This window comes from Callospermophilus lateralis, chromosome 2 (genome assembly GCF_048772815.1).
Source record: "Callospermophilus lateralis isolate mCalLat2 chromosome 2, mCalLat2.hap1, whole genome shotgun sequence".
NCBI lineage: Eukaryota > Metazoa > Chordata > Mammalia > Rodentia > Sciuridae > Callospermophilus > Callospermophilus lateralis.
Window position 1 is genome coordinate 119,669,191 of NC_135306.1, and position 25,560 is coordinate 119,694,750.

A 25,560-nucleotide genomic window follows, 5' to 3' on the forward strand; every position below is an offset into this window, starting at 1 on the left:
ATAAAGATAACTAAATGAGACTTCATGGAGACTTGGAAATTCAAAAGTTTTAAAAGCTCAGTACCTTCAAGTACAACACATACAGAGAAGAAGTCATTTAATTTGGCCAATAGGAGAAAAGGGGATATCTTACAGTGTCCTTCAATTAGGTAGCAACTCGTCACATGTAAATTAATTGAAGCTAAATAAAAATTTAGAGATTCAAAATTCAGTACCTTACCTATCTGGCCACATTTGAAATGCTCAAAATCCAGATGTGGCTAGTGTCTACCACATTGGACAACTCAGGTTATAAAAAATTTCCATCACTGCAGAAATTTTGATTGGGATATGTTTGCAAAATATCAGAAGCAAGATTGAAATGGGGGAGATTGAACATGTTTACCTTCACACTAAAACTTGATTTGACCTCTCCAGCTTGCACTTGCCTTTTCCTCTTATGTTCTGGTCTCAATCTTCCTTTCCTGGACTACTGCAAGGCTGCTTGTCTGCCTCCCAACCTCTGTTCTTTTCTCCTTCTAACTTCCTTTTCTCAAAATAAAACATTTCTCCACTCAACAATACTTTCTTTTCAGTGCCACTTTCCCTGGCTACATACATAGCCTTAACTTCTATTCACAGTCTGTTTTAGTGGAGTGCTGCTGGCCTTCTGGATCAACGCTACAGGAAGGCGGCTGAGTGTCTCAAAACTTCTTTCCCTGAACTCACAGCTCATAAAACAATGCTGAGAGAATGATTATGGTGCATTGTATCACATTTAACATTAGAATAGAAACAATTGCTGATCATTGCACTTTCCTATCTTTTCTCATCTGTGTCAACCCTTTTTTTGGGGGGAGGGGTGGTGGTACCAGGGATTGATTCCAGGGATGCTTAACCATTGACTACACCTCCAGCCCTTTTTGTATTTTATTTTGACACAGGATCTTGCTAAGTTGCTTAGGACCTCACTAAGTCGCTGAGGTTGGCTTTTTTTTTTTTTTTTTAATATTTTTGTAGTTGTAGATGGATACTATACCCTTATTTATTTTTATGTGTTGCTAAGATGGAACCCAGTGCCTCATAAGTGCTAGGCAAGTACTCCACCACTGAGCCACAACCCCAGCACCCCCCACCCCCCCCAGGTTGGCTGGGGATCCTCCTGCCTCAGCCTCTGGAGCTGCTGGGATTACAGGTGTGGGCCCCGCTCAGGCCCAAACATTTTTTTCTTTCCCTTTGCCGCTGTTGTGACTCAGTTAAAATTCCGGTACATTTCTGTTTACCACTGCAACAACTGTCTTAATTCTAGTCTCTTCTTTCACTTTCCACAAGGAGGTCTGGTCATACCATTCCACTTCTCTAAGCTTTCCTCCCTTAGGCAAACAGGATATAATATCGTTAAGTTTTCTAATAATTTAGGGACACCCCACCTTTCCTACCTTGACTTCTTTAACACATCCTTCTATTACTCTGCGGGTACTCACCATTCTCCTGGAGCTTTCATGCAATGTCACCCTTTCCCTCCCGCCCACGTGATGCCATCTTTCATACCCCAAGATCCTCTCAAACCTCTAATAAGATTCAGGACTAAAGTAGCACAAAGAGCCCAAGCTGAGGGAGGCTATTATTGATGGAGTAGAAGGACACGACCTGTGTGACCTTGTCCTTTTGAGAAGGGACCCATAAAAATAAGCGGCACGTCCAACCACAACTATTCGTCCGAAAAAGAACCAAATCTTCACTGTTATGGTCAGCGGCTGACAAACAGACTTTTGGGGTCAACGCTCCCTGGGGCTTTGGGAGCGAGGGGGATTGTGGGAGCGCTGTTCGCGCCCCGCTGGCTCATGGGAAATGTAGTGCCGTGTTCTCCAACATGGCCGCGCCCAGGTACGGTGGTGTGCGAAGGCCTGTTACGGCTCTCTGGGGCTAGGTGGAAAGGCTGGCGGGGGAGAGAGCAGCAGAGTAGCGAGAACCCGGCCTGAGCAGAGGCGGAGGTGTGGGGCACTTCTTGCTGGCGGGCACGAAGGGCTGCATGTCCTCATTTTCTCTTGTCGGACTTTTTCGTTCTTTGTTAGGTCGCTGGCCTGGGGCTGAAAGCTCGAAAGAAGGAAGATCTAGGCGGCGCTCCCCTTGTAGTTTGTGGGCTGTACTGTGTCTGTGCGCTGGGTGATCCACTTAAGGTTGAAGGTGCACGTGTGTTGTGTCTTGTTTTTGGGGCCGGGCAGGCACTTGTCACCTAGGGCATGTTAGTATGGCTCTTCTAGGGCTTTTTTGACCAGTGTCAACTCAGTGAAGCAGAGAGCTTGTTGATGGCCTGATTTCCCACGGAGCTGTATTCCTGTGCTTTTGTTTAGCAACCCCTGTGCCCCTTGCGTGTGGTGGTGTCACCCTGTGGTTTTGATCGATTTCATTGGACATTTATTGCTGGCCATATGCCAGGCACCCAGTCTGTTCCGTTAAGTAGATGACAGCCTTCTGAGAGCCCAACACACAAACAGGTAACTATAATACAATGTGAGAACTCCAGAGATAGAGGTATACACTGTGCTAATGAAAACGTTGAAGAAGGCCACCAGAATCAGAATTCTGGGGGAGGAGAGGTTTAGGAACTAAGATGGCACATTCTATTTAGTTATTTTTTAAAAAGTTTAATGAGTAGCTACTGGGTATTAGATCTTGTTTAGGTGTTGAGTGCTACATGGTGACTAATAGACAAAATCCTTTCCTTACAGAGTAGACATTCCATTAAGTTGTAGGAGAAAGGAAAAAAAAAAGTTGTAGGAGAAAGAATAAACACATTAATGAACACACAGACATTTAGAAAGTACTTCAGTACTTCTAAGGTACTTTTGAGTATTCAAAGGGTCAAAAAGGGACGATATGATAAGTGATAGGGGAATTTTTCCTAGTTGTTTAAAATCTTTATTTTCAAATAGGAAATGCATTTGAATAGCCACTAAATTCAAGTCATGAAAGAGGAAAATTCTCATTTCTGGATTCATCTTACCATTTTCCATTCCTGGAGACAACCCATGTCACCAATTTCTTGTGTGTTCTAAAGATTTATATGTATACTCTGTATACCTGTACTATCTTTAAAATCAGGCCTCATTTGATGGGAATTTAGGGTCTTTCTACTTATTGTTATTTAAAAAAATTTGTTGTTGTTGTAGATGGACACAATACCTTTATTTTGTTTATTTTTATGTGGTCCTGAGGATAGAACCCAGTGCCTCACATATGTAAGGAAAGAGCTCTACCAATGAGCTACAACCCCAGGCCTTACTCATTGTTATTAATGCAGGACTACATAAGCACAGGAACATTTGTTTTGCCTCTTACTACTTTGTTCAAAATAAGCTCTGTATTGTTTAAGAAGGGCATGGACATAGATACTACAATTGCCACTTGGGGTGGTATTCAGGGTATATTGAGGGTTAAACTACCTAGCAAGCAAGTTGCAAAGCGTGCATATTCTTTAGGCTCTTTTATCCTACAGAGAATATCTTCAGGCTGGGAATGCTCAACTGGGCCCAGCATGGCTAATATCCTACTAAATAGTGACTTTACTCCTATAATATGCCAAGGTGCAACTGAGAATCTGTGCAATAATGGAAAACTCCCTGGCTAGGGAAGTGGCCTTGATGAAAAGGAGGTACCTTTATGCTTCAACAGCTGACATCCTGTTATTGTTGAATTGACGGTTCTGCTGGGCCATTGCATTGCCAAGCCACAGGAATGGAAGTGGGAGACCACCTTCCAAGGCTATCTGGATTTGTCTTTCTTTACATGCAAAAATATAGCATGAATGAGGGAGGGAGAAAATAGAAGGGATGACCAAAATGTGGTATGAGGCTCCATCTGCTGGTGTTGGACTCTTAGTGGCAAACTTAAAAAAAAATGTATTCAGCATCTTTTCTTTTTCATTCTTCCATTCTTAGCTTATGTGAAACATCAAGAAAAAAATTTGTAGTATACTCACTATTTGTTTTCCATGACATACTACAAAGTTGCTCTTAGAAAGATGGAGAATTTAGAATGGAATGACTGTAAAATAGTCTGTTGAAAGCCCTCAACTATTCTTTGTTTTGTTAAACCATTCTGATATGGCTCGAAAGAAAATTAACAGTAATGTAGTAACAGATAAATTTAATCCTAAAAAAGTTGTGAGAGGCACTACTATTATTATCCTTATTCATATTTACGGAAACTGAAGCACAGATATATGTAACTAACTCAGTCAGGATCATTCAGCTAGTTGGACTCCTAAACACTGCACTGAAGAAGGGTCTAGGGTAACTAGGGAAAATATGACTTAATTCCTCAAAGAGCTCATAGTCTAGTGGAAGGGAACAGATATTAGAACAAATAATTTGAGCAATGTTACCAATATCCAGTCATTTATTCTCTTCCTCTCTAATGATTACTCCTCAGGTTGTCCAACCTTAGTGGTCTTCTTAGGAGCTACTTAGTATTGTCAACTGCTAGGCAGACATTGAGACTGTTTCTCACCAATGCCTTAAACATATCATATCCTAAATCTGACTCAATACTTTCCTCCTCAAGTGGCCCTTCCCAACCTTCCTCTTGACTTTGCAGTTTTGAAATGACATCACTAGTCTCTCAATCACTCAGTCTGTGTACTATTAGTATGCTATCTTTTATTCCTTTCTTCCTCACATCTGAGTGGCAATCAAGGTGTACTGATTCTACCTGAAAAGATTTTTACCCTTCCTCTTTCCCCTCTCCTCATTTCCTTTCTTTCTATAACTCCATTGTAGACCAGGCCAACATTTCTACTTGCCAAGCTGGGTTATTACATATTTTCTCATCTCTCATCTCCCTAGTATGCTGTCTAACCAGCCTGTCTTACTGGTTTTCCTTCCTATCACACGTGCCCTGTGTACTAGGAAGCTGGAGAGCTGGCATTTCAACAAACTTGGTGTTTTTTTTTAATTGTATACTTAAAGACTAGTAATGAGAGTTTCTACTGTTAGCCATTTTTAAATATAATTTTACTTAACCCCCTAAATTTTGAAGTGTGCAAAGTGGAACTAGAGGGTCAGCAAACATCTCTGCTCAAAAAAACATTATTTCTGTATCACACTGTCTTTGCCAGACATACTCTTTTCTGTTTTAGTTTCTGTTCTTTACCACCTCACTAAATATTTTCTTCTTCATATGACTCTATAATGTTCTTATCCTCCAGTACTGAGAATGGAACCCTTTCTGGTTTGAAGTTTTCCCAACTTTAGTTAACACTGATCTTATGTTTTTGGATCTAATTCATGTCACACTTAATGACTGTACCATTAGCACTTACAGATGTGTCATATGATTTCATTGTTTGGTATTTGCCTTGTCGAACTTAAACTTTTTGAAAGCACATGGTATGTATTATAGTTGTATGCTGCAGGGTGAGACTATAATAGGAATATGTGTATTCATACATTTAATATTTATACCTTCAACAGTATTCACTGGGCACCTACTGTGTGTTGGCATTCCTGCTCTCTTGGGGGTTACATCATGATGGGGGAGTTAAGCTAACGGGTGAATCATAAATTATGTTAAATTCTGTGAACAAAATAAAATTGGCTATTGTGATAAAGCATGGTGTAGGGTGCTGATTTTTAATGATTATAAAAGCCTCTTTGGGTGTACTTAATAATTCCCAAATTTGATGATTGACACGTTTGATGATTGATATATTTCAACAAAATGAATAGTTTTATAGGGTTCTTATTTCTATTATTTAAAATTATAGCTATAAAATATATAATATATACAGCTTTTAAAATAGTAGTACAAACACCTGTACCTGTTTTCTGGCTTGAGAAATACCTATGATGCTTCCACGTGACACTCTCATCAGTTTTCTTTCCCTTTCCCACAGATATAACCTCTCTCCTAAATTTTGTGTTTATCATTTTATTGCTTTTATTTTAACTTTGTTATATATATTTAATATATATATTTAATATCTAAACAGTAATGGCTTGCTTTTGGATTTTGAACTTTATTATAAGTAGAATTGTATTTATTTTATGTTCTTCTGTCAATTTTTTGTATGGTTCTTCCCTCTATTGCTCCTCTTATCCCTCTTCCTCTTCCTCCTCCTCCATGTCTTACATTGTGATAGTGAAATTTATCTATGCCAGTGTTATATTGGACTTTATAGTAATGGCATTCATCACCTATGGGTAGAACTGTGTGCTTAATGGACTAAAGCATTGAAACATTTCTTAGAACCCTCAGAAATGTTATTAGATGTTCCTATCTTACTACCTTCTTAGATATTCCTTTATTTCCCATGTCTGTCTGTTCTCATTTCTTTGGATTGGTGAAAGGTAAATAAAGAATTTTAAAAAAATTGTCATGTAAATATTTTTATAAATTATAGGACATGAATAACATTATTATAATTGTTCCTTTAGGGAATCTTAAGGTTGACATTTTTTACTACTTTTTTTTAATAGTGTTGCTATGGACACCAACCATCAAAGTAATATCAAACTCAGTAAAACTGAGAAGAAATTCTTAAGGAAACAGATTAAAGCCAGGAATACTTTGCTGAGACATGAAGGCATCGAGGCAGTATCCTATGCCACTCAGGTGATCTAAAATATTATTATTATTTGAATGTACATATATTGGTATGTAAATGTGTTTTATTTATATTGTTAATTGCTCAAGACTGTAGTTGTGTGTTACCTCCACATTAAATATACATATGATAGGGCCTAACTTTAGATTTTGGGCCATCGCATAACCCAAAAGGTTTGCTAATCAGTAACTATTCTTTGCACTAGAATAAGTTATGGGTTTATATTAATGATAACAATATACAAGTCTTTTCAGTTGATAAAACAAACTTATATTCATTATCATATTTAATTTCCTAAAAGTCCTTATGAAATAGCTGAGAAAACTATAAAGTTTTGAGAGATTATGATTTATCCATTGATTTAAACTAGTAAGTGGTTGATCTTGTAAGCCAGATCTTCTGTATCCTAATACAATCTTTCTTCTGTTCTCAACCTTACCTGTGTTATAAAGTATTTTGATAATATACAGTAAATCTTTTTTCATTTACTAGACCTTATTTACAAAACTTTTTCATTATTTGCCTACATAATGAAGCTTCCATAAAAACCCAAAAGGACAGAGTTCAGAGGAATTTCTGGATAGTGGAACAGGTAGTGGTTCCTGGAGGGTGATGTAGCAGAGAGGGAATGGATTCTCTCTTCCCTTTCCACAACTTTACCCTGTGTATCTTTTCCATCTGTCTGTTCATCTCTGTCCTTTGTAGTACTCTTTATAATAAGTGGGTGCATGTAAGTAGAGTGTTTGCTTGAGCTCTGTGGGCTTCTCTAATAAATTAATTGAACCTGAGGAGGGGGTCCTGGGAACCATTTACAACCATACTGTCAGAAATATAGGAGACAACGTACTGTTTGCTGTGGCATCTGAACGTGAAGGCAATCTCGTGGGACTGACCTCTCAACCTGTGGGATCTGATAGTGTCAGAATTAAACAGAATTAGAGGACACTTTAACTAGTTTCTCCTGGAGAATCTGCTGCAAAATATACTGGTTGCTGCTGGGGAGAAATCCTCACAGTTTTTGATGGCTAGAAATCATAGAAATATTTTCTATTGGGTTGTATTGCATGTGTGGGAATAGGAAAAAAACAAAATTTAACCCACTCTGTCTCTCAGAGTTAGGGATATGGAAATGTTTTTGTGATTATATGTGACTACATATAAGCAAATTATTTTGGCATTTTAATCAAAAAACAATGCTCATTGACTGAGGTCCAGGGCAAATAAATTGCCATCTGAAAATAAATTTTCTGTCCTTTAATATAGTATTGTAGTACTGAATTTGTTTACTATGTATATGTGTATACTTGTATGCATATAAAGTATTGGATACTCTATGACAAAATAGTTTCACTTTTCTTCTTATCCAATTAATGGTAATTCTTTCACATCCTTTTTAAACAAGGTTATAGATAACTTTCATTTTGTATAACAAAACTAATACCTAATCTTAAACTTGGAATAAATTAGGGGGTCATCAAACAATTGTCCTAAGAGCAAATTAGGCTTATGAGTTAAGAATGGATTTTACATTTTATGGGCTTGTTAAAAAATAAAACCAGGGGGCTGGAGTTGTGGCTCAGTAGTAGAGTACTCAACTAGCATGTGTGAGGCACTGGGGTCAGTCCTCAGCACCACATAAAAAAATAAACAAAATAAAGGTATTGTGTCCATCTACAACCAAAAAAATAAAAAAAATAAGAAATAAATAAAGCCAGGACTATATTACAGAAACTTATGTGGCTTTCAAACTCTTAAAATATTTATTATCTGAGTCTCTTTAGAATTTTACCAACACCTGGTATAAAATGATAAAGTGAATGAGAGGAGACCGACCATGGTTTACTTTTGTTATACTGTAACATTTTTAGAAATCATAGGTCATAAATCGAGCTCTTAATATTGTGTAGAATGGTTTTTAAGTATAGAGATATAAGGACACAAGGCTATAAACATCAGAATGAAGACAGGAGGACTCTCCAACCCAAAACCTCTTGAATAAAGCTTAGTGTAGGACTGTAGATGACAAGAAGCACAAAACTTACAAAGGAAACAATTTTAACTGCAAATTGACTAAATTACTTAGACTGAATTAATTTCCTTAGGGAAATGTTCATATTTTATGCTCAATAGAACCTATAATTGATTTTTCTTTGAGCTAATACCTTTACTTTTAGTTTTTAGTAACCATTTTATAATAGTTGTATTAAAAGTGTGGATTCTGTAAAACTAGTAGAAATAGGTTTGGAACCAGCTCCTCCTAATCACCACCTTAACCTAATTGTTCTGATTTTCAGTTTCTTCCTCTAAAAGGCTCATATTACTCAAATAAATATACTTCTTGTAAAGATTATGTTAATCAAGATTAGGTAGATAACAAGAATATAGAACATTCATTCTCTGGAAAAAAGCAAGTATCATAAAACTGCTTGTTTCTTCCCATTCTTCCTCTTTTCTTCCCTTTCATTATGCTAAATTTGTTTTTAAATGATAAAAAGTCATTTTAAATTTGCATTTATAGTTATTAAGAAATGAATATTTTACAGAAATTGGCTATTTAAAAACAAATGTTATTTACAACATAGGAATTCTTTTTATTCTTCAGATATTTAGTAAATTGGTTTACATACTTTGAATGAAATTAACAAGTAATTACCACAAAAAATTTCTTTTTAATTACATCTTTGTTGAAAATTATTTTAAAATAACTTTATTTTAAAACAAACAAGTTGATATCAATTGATCATGTTTCTTTCTTTTTTTTTTTTTTAAGAGCCTGGTTGTTGCCAATGGTGGTTTGGGTAATAGTGTGAGTAGGAAGCAACTGCTCCCAGTTTTAGAGAAATGTGGACTTGTGGAAGCTCTCTTAATGCCACCTAACAAGCCCTATTCATTTGTAAGATACACAACTACAGAAGAATCCAGAAAAGCCTATGTTACCCTCAATGGAAAAGAAATAGTGGATGATTTAGGACAAAAGATTATTCTGTACTTGAATTTTGTGGAAAAAGGTATTATCATAAAGGTATTATATAGTTATTTTTTAAATAATGGTTCTTGCCTTTGTAAGTTTTCTTTTTTTAAAAAAAATATTTAACATCAATAAAATTTAAGGTTATCCTGTATTCATGTTTAACTATGCAAAAGTACAATAGGAATTGATTTTGTGATTTTAGTGTTGCTGCAGTGAGAAAACATATTGCATGCTAAAAGATAATGCTTTTCATCCTTTTTATAATTATTACTTTAATCATGATAATCATAATCATTCCAAGTAATATATACTTGTGTATATACTTACATATTATATTTACATATAATCATATGACCTAATTATCATCTTATAAGTTATTTTTTATTTCAAATTTTTTCTTTTTTTATTTGTTTTAATTAGTTATACATGACAGTAGAATGCATTATGATACACCATCTGGGAAGCTTTTGTGAGTTTTCTTTTCATGGGCATAAGTTGGATGGGAGTTCAGTTACTGTGAAACAAAAGGCCATTGGTAAAGCAGTCCTCTGACATATATTCTTTAAGCACCTATTTGTGCCAGACTTGGGGCTAGTAGTTAAAGGATATAGTGGTGAATAATACATGGTCTGCCCTTCAGGAGGTCTCACAAACTAATGATTAATTAATTAATTTGTTTATTCATTATAGTATTGGGAAATAAACCCAGTGCCTAGCAAGTGCTAGCCAAACACTCTATCCTTGATCTACATCCCCGGCCCTTTTTGTTTTATTTTGAGACACAGCCTTACTTGGTTAACCAGGCTGGCCTTGAACTTGCAATCCTCCTGCCTCAGCCTCCTAAGTAGCTGGGATTACAGATGTGTGCCACCACAGCCAGCAAACAATACATTTATTATGCCTGTTACTTAATTTAGAACTTTGCTACCTAATTTTACTTTTCAGAGTTTAATATTGAGGATTCAGATCAGTTTATTTCACAGTATGTACCCGGAAGCTTTGAATTAATCACTTAAGAATCAACTGTGATCCAAGTGATGTATGTCAATCTTCATCTTTTTTGAAGAGCGGGCAGAAATCCCCAAAACTTTATAGGGTGTTATTCAATGGACTTTCAGTGTTGGTGAATACTTTCATTTCTGTGCTGTCCATACAATAGTTGTGGATAGTGTAATAGAGGAACTGAATAATTTAAGTAATAGCTTTATAGACTTATTTGTACAATTGCTATAGGGAGTGTTACACCTTTTTACCTCTACCCATAGATATGAAATGTATTGAGATGAACTGTAATTCAGATATCTAATTTTATATCCATTTTTTATTTATTTAGCAATAAAAGAGATGTTTAGATATCCTGGGGGTAGGTAACTGGGTAAAATATGATCAAATTTATGTTTTTGTAAAATGAGACTTAAAGGAAAACTTTTAAAGACTCTTTTTAAATATATATGTAGAAATTATACTTCTCAGTGTCCCTGTGTTTAATTTTAAATCTGACTTAGGCGTCACAGATTTTAAAAACTAGATTATTCTTGTACTTTGTTTCTGATTAGTTTTTGAAAACTGAATGGTGAAGGAGTAGCTAGTAATCAGGAAGTACTGTTCTTAGATTGCCTCCTCTGCCTCACTCCATTTAGTATATAGGACGTTCAGAAAGGAATTGTACAAAGTGAGCTTGGAGTATTCTTTATATGATATCCTTCATTAGCATTATATCCAGGTATACTTCTAAGACTGTAGCAATCACATTTATAACCTTGGAAATAATTTTTAATTGAAATAAGAACTTTTATTATTTATTTATTTATTTATTTATTTATTTATTTATTTGGTATCAGGTATTGAACCCAGGGGCACTTAACCACTGAGCCATATCCCTAACCCTTTTTTATATTTTATTTAGAGATAGGATCTTGCTAAGTTGCTTAGGACCTCACCAAGTTGCTGAGGCTGGCTTTGAACTTTTGATCCTTCTGCCTTAGCCTCTTGAGCCATTGGAATTATAGGCATGTGACAATGTGCCTGGTTACAAATGTTTTGATACTTTTTTATATCTGCTGAAGAGCAAATATAAGAGCTTAATTTTAATTTTTTTTTTTGCAAAATTATTGTTACACAATAGAATACAAGAGATATTTTTAATTTTTTTTTTAAAAACAGGTGGATGTTTAGGAAACCAAATATAACTTAATTGTACTATGAATTATCTATCTTTAAGGAATTCTTCCCAAAGCTTTTCTTAACAAAATTTGAATAAATAATATAATTTCTGGCATATAGTAGGCACTTGGTCTATACTTATCAAGTGATTTACTATTTATATTTACAAAGTGCTATTAACAGAATCTAGTGGGTACTTATTATTTTTGTAAATTTTTATATTAAATAATTCTAAGATATATTTGCCTGGCTGAAAATCTTTAGAAATCATTTCTGCAATGTGAACAATTGGATACTTAATAGTAGATATTAATATATGTATTCCCTTAATCTGGTAGAAATTTTTTTCACTTTCCTTCTGTACCTATCTAAAACTTTGAAGGACATAGAAACTTAAATTTATTTTAATATGTATTAAATAATTCTTCTTACGTGATTTTTAAATTTCTTTAGAAAGCTCTGTGCTAGTTTACATTTTTCTATTACTTGACCACATTTAGTATGAAGAGATTGAAGAGTAAAAATGGGCAACTAAATTCTTGAATTAATATTCAAAGATAACCTTGACCTTGTTGTAGAGTTATATACTGTGAATATTGTGAGAAACCTTATCTTTTAGTGATGATTAAAAAGTGAATTATGATCAAACAGTATACTTAGTACTGTTCTATATGCTGAAGGGAATTGGGTGAATAAAATATGCCATAATTTTGATCTTGGTCCTTGTTTTTGTAATTTCTTTTTTTGGGGGGGAATGGGGGGCACGTGGTACTAGGGATTGAACTCATAGACACTCGACCACCGAGCCACATCTCCAGCCCTATTTTGTATTTTATTTAGAGGATTTCACTGAGTTGCTTAGTGCCTCACTTTTGCTGAGGCTGGCTTTGAACTTGTGATCCTCCTGTCTCAGCCTGATCCATTGGGATTACAGGCATGTATTACCAAGCCTACCTATAATTTCAATATGTTGTGTGCCTTTTAGCATTCTTATTTATATGAGAATTTTCTGAGTTGATAAATGACTATTGGACAGAATTATCTGTATATAAAAATTTTCTGTTTTATATGTAACTATTTTAATTTGATTTCCCCTAGCACAATGGAAGGAGATGGGGCTTCAACCTTTACCTCCAGGACTCATGGTAGTGGAAGAAATTATTTCGTCTGAGGATGAGAAAATGCTTTTGGAAAGTATTATTTGGACAGAAGATACAGACAATCAAAATTGTAAGTAAAACTTTCCGAATATCATGTTTAAAAGTTCTGCAAAATGTTCTGTCACTACTCTTCCTTCCCTCCCTGCTTTGGTTTATTAAAACTTTAAAATTTCCTCAAGTTCATTGAAAGTAGCCTGTATCCAGTGTTAGGCAAGTCATACCAATAATTCTTAGGAACACTAATAGTAGATAACATTTATATAGCTATCAATTTTAAACTCCAAACTGATGAATATTTATTAGTTAGCATTATACAGCTAACATTTTAAGTCTTTTCACATATATTATCTTATTTGCTCCTTTCTACACTAAGGCAGATTTCCTCTGAGGAATCAGCAGTGCAGTACCATACCACTGTAGTGTAGCCAAAGCCTCCTGGTGTTATTTGCAAATTAGAGTTACTCTGACTTTCCAGATCATTAGCAGTCTTGTGAGTGGCAGTGTGTATGTTTATGTCTTTCACAGTGATTAGGTGAATCTCTTCATGTGTTTGTTACAATTTTAGACTTGAAAGAACAGTGGATATGAACAGAATGGTTAATGTTTTCAAAGACAGTAATTTAGCAGTCAACAAAAGTTATCATTCTAAACAAATCCATACTCATAATGTTGACTGAAATATATGAAGGATTGCATTTTTTTCCTCCTAAATAGTTTTCTTTTTTCTCTTCACACAGTTCAGAAATCCTTAAAACACAGAAGAGTAAAGCATTTTGGTTATGAATTCCACTATGAGAACAATAATGTAGATAAAGATAAGCCATTACCGGGGGGTAAGTAATTGTTAATAATAAATATGAGTTTATAAAAAAAGACTTGTATATTTGAAGTTTGTCATAGCTAAAAATGTATGTTTTATTTGTAGGTAAACTTTTGATATATTTATTAAAGCCTTTTAATTAGATAAATGGTATTATTTTTATATTTTTAGCTTCTTACTGTATTTCTTATTGGTATAATTATACATTATAGTGGGATCCATTATGCCATATTCATATGTGTATCTAACAGTTTGATCAATCTTATTCCCCAGAACTTTCCTATTCCCTTCCCTTCTCCCTCATCCATTTGCTCTGCTCTACTGATTTCCCTTCTATGATTATTGTTATATATACACATATATATATTTTAAACATTTATTTTTTAGTTACAGGAGGACATAATACCTTTATTTTATTTTATGTGGTGCTGAGGATTGAATCCAGTGCCTCATGCATGCTGGGCGAGCACTCTTCCTCTGAGCCACAACCCCAGCCCTATTATTATATTTTAAAAATAAGTGTATTATAATTATGTATATAGGCAGGATTTATTGTGGTATACTTGTACATGGACACAATGGTAATATTTTGTTGTAAAAAAATTTGAACATACAAATAAAACTACTTCTTTCTTTTAAGAAGTTTGTGATATTACAAGTTTAGCATATATTCTTCTAATCCTTTAAAAGATAAGTGTACATCCAAGTATTTACCTACTAAAATATGTAGTTTAATATATGTAGTATTATATTGTATAAATTGTATATTCATATATTACATGCATCCCTCCAACATGTTCATTTTCCTTCGTGATATATCTTGAATATCTTATGTAGTTTTTCATTTTATTGAAAGTTCCATAATAGCTTATTCAGTTAGTTTTCTCTTGATAAGCATTTAGGTTATTTCTAGTTTTTATCATATAGTGCTATAATGAATATCTTTGTGTGTGCTTCCTTAAGTACAATGTAAATGTGTTCTCAAGAGAGACTGCCAAGAAATAGAATTATTGGGTTAAACATTAATGCTCATTTGACATTGTTACAAGATACAAATTGTTCCTCAAAACAGCTGTGCCAACATATTCTCCCCAAGTGTGCACCATTTTCCTTTCACATTTTCTTACATGTGATGTTATAAAACTTTTAAATTTTTAATTTCCTAATTAGTAATGAGGTTAAGCATTTGTATATCATTTTTTATGAATATTTTTCATATTCCTTACCAGTTTTTTAATATGGCTCGCTTTTATGTCCTTGATATTATTTAAGGCTTTTCGTTCATTGTGAAATAACATTTATGACTCCCATGGACTAACACTTATGACTCCCATGACTCCTATCACTTGAAAAATGTGGTATTTTAAAGACAATAATTTAAAATTATATAAAATAAATATAATACTTAACATAACAAAAAGAAAGTGAACAGGTTAATTTCTAATATATAATGAACAGGTTGATTATTCCTAATTAGAAAATCCAAAATTCTCTAAAATCTGAAAAGTTTTGAATACTAATGTGATGCCACATGCATTACCCATATGAGTTCATGTGACGGGTCAGTCAAAACATAGGTGCTGGGCACGTGGTGCATGCCTCTAATCCCAGAGGTTCAGGAGGCTGAGGCAGGAGGATCACGGGTTCAAAACCAGCCTCAGCAACTTAGCGAAGCCCTAAGGAACTCAGCAAGACCATGTCTCTAAAAAAGAAAATTGTGTGTGTGTGTGTGTATGTGTGTGTAAAGGCTGGGGTTATGGCTCAGTGGTTAAGCATCTCTGGCTTCAATTCCCAGTACCAAAAAAAAATAAAAAAAAAAACTCCAAACAAACAGAAAAACTACTTAGGCAAACTAAAAATATTATATGAAATTACTTTCAGACTATGTAAATAAGATGCATATATGAAACTTGAGTGAATTTTGTTTAAATTTAGGTCCATCTCTGAAATATCTGTTGTTATATATGCAAATATTTCAAAATCTGAAAAAATTCCAGAATCTGAAAATTTCTAGTACCAAACATTTTAGATAAGGAATAATCAATACATACTAAGTTTTATTATTTTGTTATTATTTTATAAAATACTCAAATTGTTGTTAGTGAAATTATTATTTTAGACTTTTTATTTGATAAAATTAATGACATACATAGATTCTTAAGATGTTTTGTTTATAAGCTCATTGTTATATTAATAGATCTGACTGCTACATTAAATCTGTTTGATTTATATCAGAGTGACTTTTTTATTTTGGGTGAAACATGCAAAGTAATTATTTTAATATGTTTTGCCTTTATGATTGCTGATTTCAGGTCTTCCTGACATTTGTGATAGCATTTTGGAGAAATGGCTGAAGAAAGGTTACATTAAGCATAAACCTGATCAGTTGACTGTAAATCAGTATGAACCTGGGCATGGTAAGTATTTATTCTTTTAAAATACCAGTTATATATTTCAGAATTAAGAAGATTATATAACATTTTAAGATCAAAGGTATTTGATAGTTAGCTTAAACTCTAACTTTGCTTATATTCAATATTTATGTTTATCTTAATTTCTTGCAAATCCACGCCTCAACCCCTTGAGGAACATTAGTCAAAAAGTCTTAAAAGACTGATATAAATTGATGTTAGTAATTTTTTTTTTGTTTTGCTTCTCAACATTTTATTTAGAGAAGGAGGTGACTGCTTAAAACAGAAATCTTCTATAATGAAAGAACTGAATAATTTAAAGAAGGGAAGAAAGTTAATTGGTTGAATGCCACTTTCTCTATTTGAGAATATAGAAGACAATTCTAGGATGTCATGTTAGTGGAAAATCTTTAGGTTGTAGATTTTTTGCCTTTGTTAGCAACATCTTTATCTGATATTTGAAATAATCACATAATTTTGAGGGTTTTATAAATGGCAATAGTTGATGTATTTTTTTATTGTTTATTAACCTGTCTTTCCACTTGTTTGTAAACTTCTTGCAGACAGGGACTAGGTCTTGTTTTATATCTTTTCACTATCCTCTTAGTTTCTTTACTAAGAGGTGCTCAATTAACAGATTGATAGATCAGTAGAAGAAGCCTTATCTTAATTATTAGATATGCTCAGTCTTCACACATGGCTATTGCCTTTATTCTCCAAGTACATGGGAATTCAGAATTCAAGGGAAGCAATGACACTTATTCATCTTTCACGTCTTCCTCTTGGGCTGGGCTTGGATAAGTGTCCTAGTTAAGCACTGACTCCCAAGCCTTGATTGTAGAATTCTAATGGTACTTTATCATGAAGTTATTTTTAGTTTAGCTTTAAGTTTAATTTTGTTTAGTTACATTACCTTGTTTCCCTTTAACTAAAATTATAGTACCTTTTTGATAATCAATGTTTTCACCATAATTGCATGAGGCTACATTTAGAATCATCTTAAATTTTCTACAAGGAAAAATGAAATGACATGTTATATTTTTTATCTCAGGAATTCCTCCTCATATTGACACACATTCTGCTTTTGAGGATGAGATTATTTCTCTCAGTTTGGGGTCAGAGGTAAATGTTCAAACATTTTTATTATCTTTCAGCATGTGTCTTACTTTGGAACAATGTCTTTTTTATAAAATTATTCACATTCTTAATTAAAATGAATTAAGATTTTTAAACGATAAGTAAGGGCATCATTAGCACTTTATTTCTCATAGGGCTGGGTATAGTGTTATGCATCTGTAATCCCACTGACTCAGGAAGCTGAGGTGGGAGGATTGAAAATTTGAGGCCAGACTCAGCAATTTAGTGAAATCCTGTCTCAAAATAAGAATTAAAAATGACTGGAGATGTAACTCAGTAGTAAAGTGTCTGTGGTTTTAATCCCTAGTACTACACAAAAGTAAAACAAACAAACAAACAAAAAATCTTAGAGAATATGAAATTATCATATTCTCTCCCTTCAAATATCCAACGTTTTACCATCCTTCTTATCAGATACTAAGAAAAATTTAATTTTTACATATTTCACTTTAGCAGTTAAATGAAATCCAGATTTCCCTTGGTAGGTTGGCCAACTTTGGACCTACTGATGCTGCATTGCCATCTAGTGGCAAAAGACCATACCTGCAGGCCTTAGAAAAAAGACAAAACTAAAATGTGTCAGGAATTTTGATAAACTTTTTTACATATGTTACGTGATTAAATACTTTCCCAAACTCTGAGCAGTAACAGGGTCTTATACACATTTTTTCCTGATGAATAAGAGGCTTATGTTTATTCACAGTTTCTGTAGCTGAACTTTGTTGAACTGCTAAAGAAGATATCAAAACCATGACTTAAAATGATATACGCAATTGCAAGAATTTTAGAGAGAAAAAATTAGAATTTTAAATCCAGAATAATCTTTAAAATATGGGAGTATCTAACCTAACTAGACATTGCTTCAAAATCTGATCTTGTACCTGGTTGAGTTTTGTTTTAGTTTTCTTTTCTTTCTTTCTTTCTTTCTTTCTTTTTTTTAACCATAGTTTAGTGCCCATCACTAGGTCTTCAGTGCTTTCACTTCTCAATCTTTGCTGAGCTCCTGTGATCATGCTAATACTGTGGTTAAAGAATTAAGGCTGTTTGTTTGGTATGACAAAACCATCTTATCAACTACACTTGTGGTTTCTTAATTTAGACTTTCAAAAATAATGAAGATGGGGAAAAAAAGAAAGAGGTCTTCTCTGTGATTTATTTTTATTTTTGCCTCTTGTCTTTGCTTGTAGCTTTAGGAGATTGATTTAAAAAAAAATCTTTGTTTTTTCTTCCCAGCTAGGTAATCAGTTGAAAAATGAGACCAAAGATAAATGGAAATTAGAGCATTAATTTTGCTACTAAGAAAGTGATAATAGGACATAACTGTAGATTTATGACCAATTGGACTTGTAATACTTCACCTCTGAATTACAGAAACATACTGACCTTGTCACTGGCACCTATCTCCCCCATAGAGACAGAGGCTACACCTATAACAGGGATGTCAAAGAGCTATGTTAGATCCTACAAACCAGCTGGTTCTGAAAAGAGGAAAGGAATGAGCCGGTTGAGTCTGGCTGCAGACTAACTCGTCAGCCAAGAGGTTACTTCTTTTCTGGAGAGTTGTAAGTGAAGGGACAGAGAAAGCTAGAAATGTGCTTTCTACTTTTCACTTCTAGAGAAATTCCCCATTTAGCAGTTTTTCATTAAAAGTTATAAAGAAGGGAAATCTTACCCTTTAGTTGAGCTAAAAATCTGCTGCAATCATTATTTTCATTTGTTGTCTCTAGAAGCCTATAATTTTTAGCCACCAACAGGAATGATGGAGTTTTTGTTGGAGCCATCATTGTAAAAGTCCTGGCTTTGTCAGATTTTCAAATCTTAGGCTTGCTTTATATGTTATTTAAATGATTTTCTGATTAAGAATGTCAGGGATGAAGGCTGGTTTTCTATATTTATAGTTTTCTTCCATATAAAACAAAACTTCAGATAGACTTCTATCTTTTGTAAGAATTGTGATTCCAATTTGTTCATATTTGCATTGCATTGGCTCATATTTGTAACATCAACATTCACTAAAAGGCTGACCAAAGGGGTTACAGCAGTGAGCATAAGTAGTAGCTGATGTTGAACAATGGTTTGGGCCATTATTAATTTTATAACAAGTTGGTTGGTTTATCAGTGAATATTTCTTTTTGGACTTTTGCAACTCAGTGGGTTTGGATAATCCTGTACATGGGTAATGAAGATCCTATCTACTGAATACTTACTACTAGGCAGCATCTTTCATTATACTGTCTGCTTTCTCTCTAGGCTTATTCTTTCAGTAAACAGCTGTTGAGTCCAGTATGATCTTCTTAGTAGGAAATTGAATATAAATTCTTTGTGAAATGTCTTGAAATACCCAGCCAAATGGTATGGTAGCTTTCCTAGTCTTTTCAATTTGATCTTGCTATATAGTTTTCCCAGCAGTATTCTCATTCTGGAGAATTCTTATCACTTTTATCTAACAGGAATATCTTCTCTTTTACGAGTTTATTGTTTTAATGGACAAATGTTCATTACTTTCTGATCTTTAGCACAAACTGGAAAAAGCACAGACCTTTTCATATACAGCTTAGAACAACAATTACAATCTGAACTCCAGACATACTGACTTCATCTACAGCCTTTAATTTAGCCCTAAGTATTTGCATTTATAAGTAACGTTTATAGACTCGGACACCAATCTCCTCTTTTTATCTGGATTCCAAGTTTTAACTTATCTAAATGAAGCTCATTATTTTTGTCTTCAGCCTTTTACCTCCCATTGCCATTCTCTCATATAAAACAAAACAAATTTCTGCTCTCTCTGGGTTCCCTGCTCTGGTTAATGATCAATTCAGAACCTGGGAAATGTTCTTGACATATATTTTATTTTTTGTTGTTTGTGTGTGTGTGTGTGTTTCTGGGGATTGCACCCAGGGCCTCACTCATGTTAAGCTCTATCACTGAGCTACATTCCCAGTCCTATAAATTTTACTTGTAAGTACTGCATTATTGCATCTAATGTCTTCTTTGTAGAACAGCTTTACAGAGGTAAAATTAACATACAATAAGCTGTACTTATTTAATATGAGATAGCTTTACTACACTCAAAATAATCAAAAAGAATGAATATATATATAATTCTCTAAAGTTTATTTATTTTTTCAGCAAAAAAAAGGGATACAAACATATTTTCATTTCAGTCTTTATCCCCCCAATACCTCCCACCCCCCATGTTAGACCAGAATATCCAATGTTCTGAAAACATTTTAGTTTGTTTTCTTTTTGGGGGGTGGGAGGTGGGAGGGGTACAGGGGATTGAACTCAGGAGCACTGGACCACTGAGCCACATCCTCAGCCCTATTTTATATTTTATTTAGAGAAAGGGTCTCACCGAGTTGCTTAACACCTCACCATTGCTGAGTCTGGCTTTGTACTTGATCCTCCAGCCTCAGCCTCCTGAGCTGCTGGGATTACACGCATGTGCCACTGTGCCTGACTAGTTTGTTTTCTTTATTAAAGATTTCACTTATTTCTGACTTATGTTATTGCTCTTGTTACCTTTGAAGGTGACTGGCTTTTTTTTTTTTTTTTTTTTTCTTTTTTATGGTCTCCAGGGGTGCTTTGCCACTGAACCACACCTTCAGCCCTTTTTATTTTCTTATTTTGAGACAGGGTCTCACTAAGTTACTGAGACTAGTCTAGTACTTACAATCCTCCTGCTTTAACCTCCCAAGTCACTGGGATTGCAGGCTTCTTGAATCTGTGTGTTGGTTTTGTCCATCAGTTTTGTAAATCTCAGACATTGTCTCTGTAGATTTGCCTTTGTCCCATTTTCTCTCTTTATTTACCTTTTCTTTATATTCTTTATTTTACTTTTCCTATTCTTATATGTTTTATTTTATCTCTTTATGCTTCATCCCAGATAATATCCTGTATCACTAATTCTTTCTTTTGCCATGTTTAATTTGTTCTTAAACCCATTCATTGAAGTCTTAATTTAATTCATGGTATTGTTCTGTTTTAGCATACTTGTTTTGTGTCTCCTTTTATAATTTCCATTCCCTGATGAAGTATTCAAGCTTAGCGTTTATATCTTTGAACATGGTACACATGTTTGTTTTATAGCCTGTGTTTGATATTTAAATATTTGAGGTCTCTCTGGTTCTTTTTTTTTCCCCTTTGCTAGACTGTCTTTTTGTACTTTGGCTTATTCTAATTAAGAATGTCTGTGATGAAGGCCTTTTTGTATATTTATAGAAAGCTCATAGATGATTGTGTTATTTAGCTGAGATTTTGGACAGTGGAGTTAGAAAATGCAAAATCATGGAATTTGCAGGGAAATGGATGGCATTAGAGCAGATTATGCTAAGTGAAGTTAGCCAATCCCTAAAAAACAAATGCCAAATGTCTTCTTTGATATAATGAGAGCAACTAAGAACAGAGCAGGGAGGAAGAGCAGGAGGAAAAGATTAACATTAAATAGAGACATGAGGTGGGAGGGAAAGTGAGAGAAAAGGGAAATTGCATGGAAATAGAAGGAGACCCTCATTGTTATACAAAATTACATATAAGAGGTTGTGAGGGGAATGGGAAAAAAAACAAGGAGAGAAATGAATTACAGTAGATGGGGTAGAGAGAGAAGATGGGAGGGGAGGGGAGGGGGGATAGTAGAGGATAGGAAAGGTAGGAGAATACAACAGTTACTAATATGGCATTATGTAAAAATGTGGATGTGTAACCGATGTGATTCTGCAAACTGTATTTGGGGTCAAAATGGGAGTTCATAACCCACTTGAATCTAATGTATAAATATGATATGTCAAGAGCTTTGTAATGTTTTGAACAACCAATAAAAAAAAGGAAAAAAAATGCTGAAATGCTAATATCACATGGTATAGTTCCAATTCCAAAGACAAGAAATTTCAGACTTATTCTTTCAGAGAAAGATTAGAAATGAATTAATATAGGCTCTGAATGGCAGTTTGAATCATCATTCAATTAATATCCTAATGCAATGCTGGAAACTGAAAAAGTTAAAGCCCATATGTTTTATTTTCAGATCCTTGTGTGTTCCTACTGGAACTGAATTCAGCATGGAACAAGTCAAGAAACTTGGGTTCAGCTCATCTCTTATATTAATAACTTTTAATTGACTAAGTAGAGATAACTTCCTTTTTGTGTTTTCTGTCTTATATTGCAGTTGGCATACAATATTTGTATTTAATTGTCACAGGGAGTTGGTAAGCATTTAGTACAAATAATAGCAGCTACTATTGCTTTTCTTCATCACTGTCAATGCTGCTATTGCTATCATCATCATTGCCAGCAACTACCTGTTCTATGCTTGGGATGTGGTAGATGCTATAAGTGACCTTTTTCTTATGGGAACAATCTAGTGCCTCAGGAACAGATATACCCCTGACTGTTGTTCTTTGTTCCTCTAGATGTCTTTTTTTGGTTATATGTATATATGATTTGATTTATTTTGCTTAAGGAAAAAGGTCCATACAATATACAAATGGAATTTAGGAAGTCTTATGTCCAAAAGATACACCACTGTATTCTTTCAAATAAAGTATTTATAATTAATTAATTAAAAAATCCTTATAGAATATAATACACTAGACAAGCTATAATGAGTATATAGGGATAAAATTTTAAAAGTTTATATTTTTTAAACTAAAATGTCTCATTACTTCTTTAGCCTTATATATAAAGTGGTTTGTGACTAACATTTTTGAGACCCCATTTTTGGATGCTGGTTCGGTTTCCACAAACAAATGAAGCCACAGTGTAATTAACGAGAGCTCATAGCAAATGGTCTCAGTGTAAACACATAAGCATGAGCATATTATCTTTTAGGCATTTAAACCAAGCATTTATAATATTTAATATGCAATGGTATCTAAAGTATCTTCTTGAGCATCTTTTATTTTTCACATTAATTTTTCTATTATGCAGTGGGCATTTTGCTCTCCATTGTACCATTTGTAAATTGCATTTAGACTATTGAGCTAAAAGATGCCTTCTGTTTTTATTTTATATTACACTGGAGCTTAGCTAGACAAGAAAGTTCAAAATCATCTGTAATTGGGGCTGAAAAGGATAAGATGGTATAATTTATTCATTCTGCAGCTGAGACCGACTTTTGGAAGGCAGAGTTATGTTTGAAAGGTAGAATTGGCTGATTTGTGCTATAGTGTTAGTGTTTTATTTTTAAAATTTTTAACCTACATAATATTGCTTGTTTCACATATGCACACTGCAGGCATGTTCCTTGATATGTGTCCTAAATGTGTGTGTAGTACCTGATCAACTGAGAAAGTTTTTACACCATAAGCATCAAATGAAGTTCTGCCCTTCATATTCTCTCTTAGTAGCAATGAGAATTGAGTGCCTTTGGATTGCACTGTATTTAGCTGTTGCACGTGCTATTAAGGGCTTATTCTCCCATATTGTAGGGCACCATCTCATTTTCATGTTCAAATGGGTGTGATTTTTTTCCATTCTCATGACCAGAATAGAGAGGCCTATATCTTTTAGAAATTGATGTTGTCTAAAGGACAAGGAAGCAAAGCTTGTTTTTTATTTTTATCATTTTCAAATGGGAGGTCCTATATGATGATTTCAGGGTGCATCGGTGACATTTTTCTCTTTTACTTTAGGTTTCACTAGACTTGGTACTTTTGGGATTCCAACTTTCAAACAATTTAATCAAATGGATTCAAGTCTCCAATGTGGGTTGTTTAAAAAAAAACAATTTATTATTATTATTTTTTAAAACATACTTTGCCAGTAAGAACCAGGAAAGAGAAATAGGTTTGTTGCAGGTATTGATTTTAATTTGTCTTAAAGGAGCAGGCTATGTGGCATACATAGAAGTTTTAAAGGCTACTGAAATCAGCCATTGGTTTTCATTGGTGTCTATCTATTTTTCTGTCAGAAAAATATGGCATACCAACAAACTTCTCTTGCAACTACTCTTCAGCATAGCGGTATGTTCTTGTGGGAGCATCATCTTTTGTTGAGAGACAGAAAACTATATTTGTTTTACTAAAAATGCTCCCAATTCCTCTGATTACCTACAGTAGACAAATTAGCTCTTCAAATGGTGGGACTCAAAATTTGTAAGTCCAGGGAAAATACATAAACATATTTTTGGCACAGCTATGTTTTGTAGTTCTGATAATTTTTATATAGTTTTTTAAATATATAATTCTAATCTTATATCTTTGCAATTTTGAGTCTGTCTTCTCTTTTTCTTCTTTTCTTTCCCACTTATCCAGACATGGTGGACATGTCTGTCCATATCAAAGTATGTGGAGTCTCTTCTTTGCTGTTATTTCATTTTAGTCAAATTAAGATATTAGTACAATCTAGAAGATTTAAAATTGGTAGTTTGTGGGAAGCAGTGGACTTCAATCTATGAAATATCTTCTGTAAATAATGAAGTAATTTCTGGCCTCAGCTTTAAATTTTTTTTTTTTTTTTTAGTTGTAGATGGAAACAATATCTTAATTTATTTTTATGTGGTGCTGAGGCTCAAACCCAGTACCTCACATGTGCAAGGCAAGTGCTTTACCACTGAGCCATAACCCATGCCCCCAGCTTTTATCATTCTTTGTGAATCACATGTCATTCTTTACATCATATTGTCACTTTTCCACATATTCTTCAGGGTTTCTCTTAATAGGTGAATGATTTTAGTCTATTTCTAACCATTAAGGATCAAGATTAAGTTTGTCTTCTTTTCAGAAGTGTGCCCAGTGATGATATGTCTTTCATTTTCATGTTTAGCCAATGTGGAGATCTGTTCCTTCTTTTATGTACTAATGAATCTTATTTTTTTCTAATGAATCTTATTTTTTCTTGGGTGATAGAGTGATAACTGTATCTGAAATGTTCATTCTGTTGCATTTTGGATGTGTAAAGTTGTAAAAGATCAGAATGTCTAAGATATTTGTTTGTTTATTTGAATTGAATATTGTCCTCAGACATGTCCACAAGTTTCTGAGGACTTGGTCTTTATTGACTCTGCCATCTTGGAAAGTAGAGAAAATAGGTTAAAACAAAAATAATAATTGGAAAGGGCTCCTGTACATCTGAGCTGTCCCATGGCAGAATGATTCAGCAGTTGCTGGGGAATGTTATTCAGTGCATTGCAGTTTCTAAGAGCACTTGCAATAAAGTAATCAGGCTCCCCTGGCTGGTCATGCTCTTATTCTTATTTGCATTCCTAGCTCAGGTGCTTTCTTTTTGTGAGGCCTTTGGTCAAGGTCCTCTTCATGCACCTCTGCCAAAACCTTCTTGTTGGGGGATGAGTGGCAAACCTAGAAGACACCTTT

General features: G+C 34.1%; 1 protein-coding gene across 2 annotated transcripts in view; it reads left to right on the top strand.

The window, feature by feature from the left end:
• The first annotated feature begins 1,826 nt into the window (after positions 1-1,826).
• Alkbh8 (alkB homolog 8, tRNA methyltransferase) overlaps positions 1,827-25,560 on the top strand; it is a 52,112-nt gene continuing 28,378 nt past the window's right edge. For both annotated transcript variants that reach the window (XM_076843803.1, XM_076843804.1), the window contains exons 1-7: positions 1,827-1,866; positions 6,459-6,594; positions 9,357-9,594; positions 12,819-12,950; positions 13,618-13,713; positions 16,013-16,117; positions 17,163-17,233. In XM_076843803.1, the coding sequence (XP_076699918.1) occupies positions 1,853-1,866; positions 6,459-6,594; positions 9,357-9,594; positions 12,819-12,950; positions 13,618-13,713; positions 16,013-16,117; positions 17,163-17,233 (792 nt within the window). In that variant the 5' untranslated portion in view covers positions 1,827-1,852. The remainder of the gene's footprint in view (positions 1,867-6,458; positions 6,595-9,356; positions 9,595-12,818; positions 12,951-13,617; positions 13,714-16,012; positions 16,118-17,162; positions 17,234-25,560) is intronic.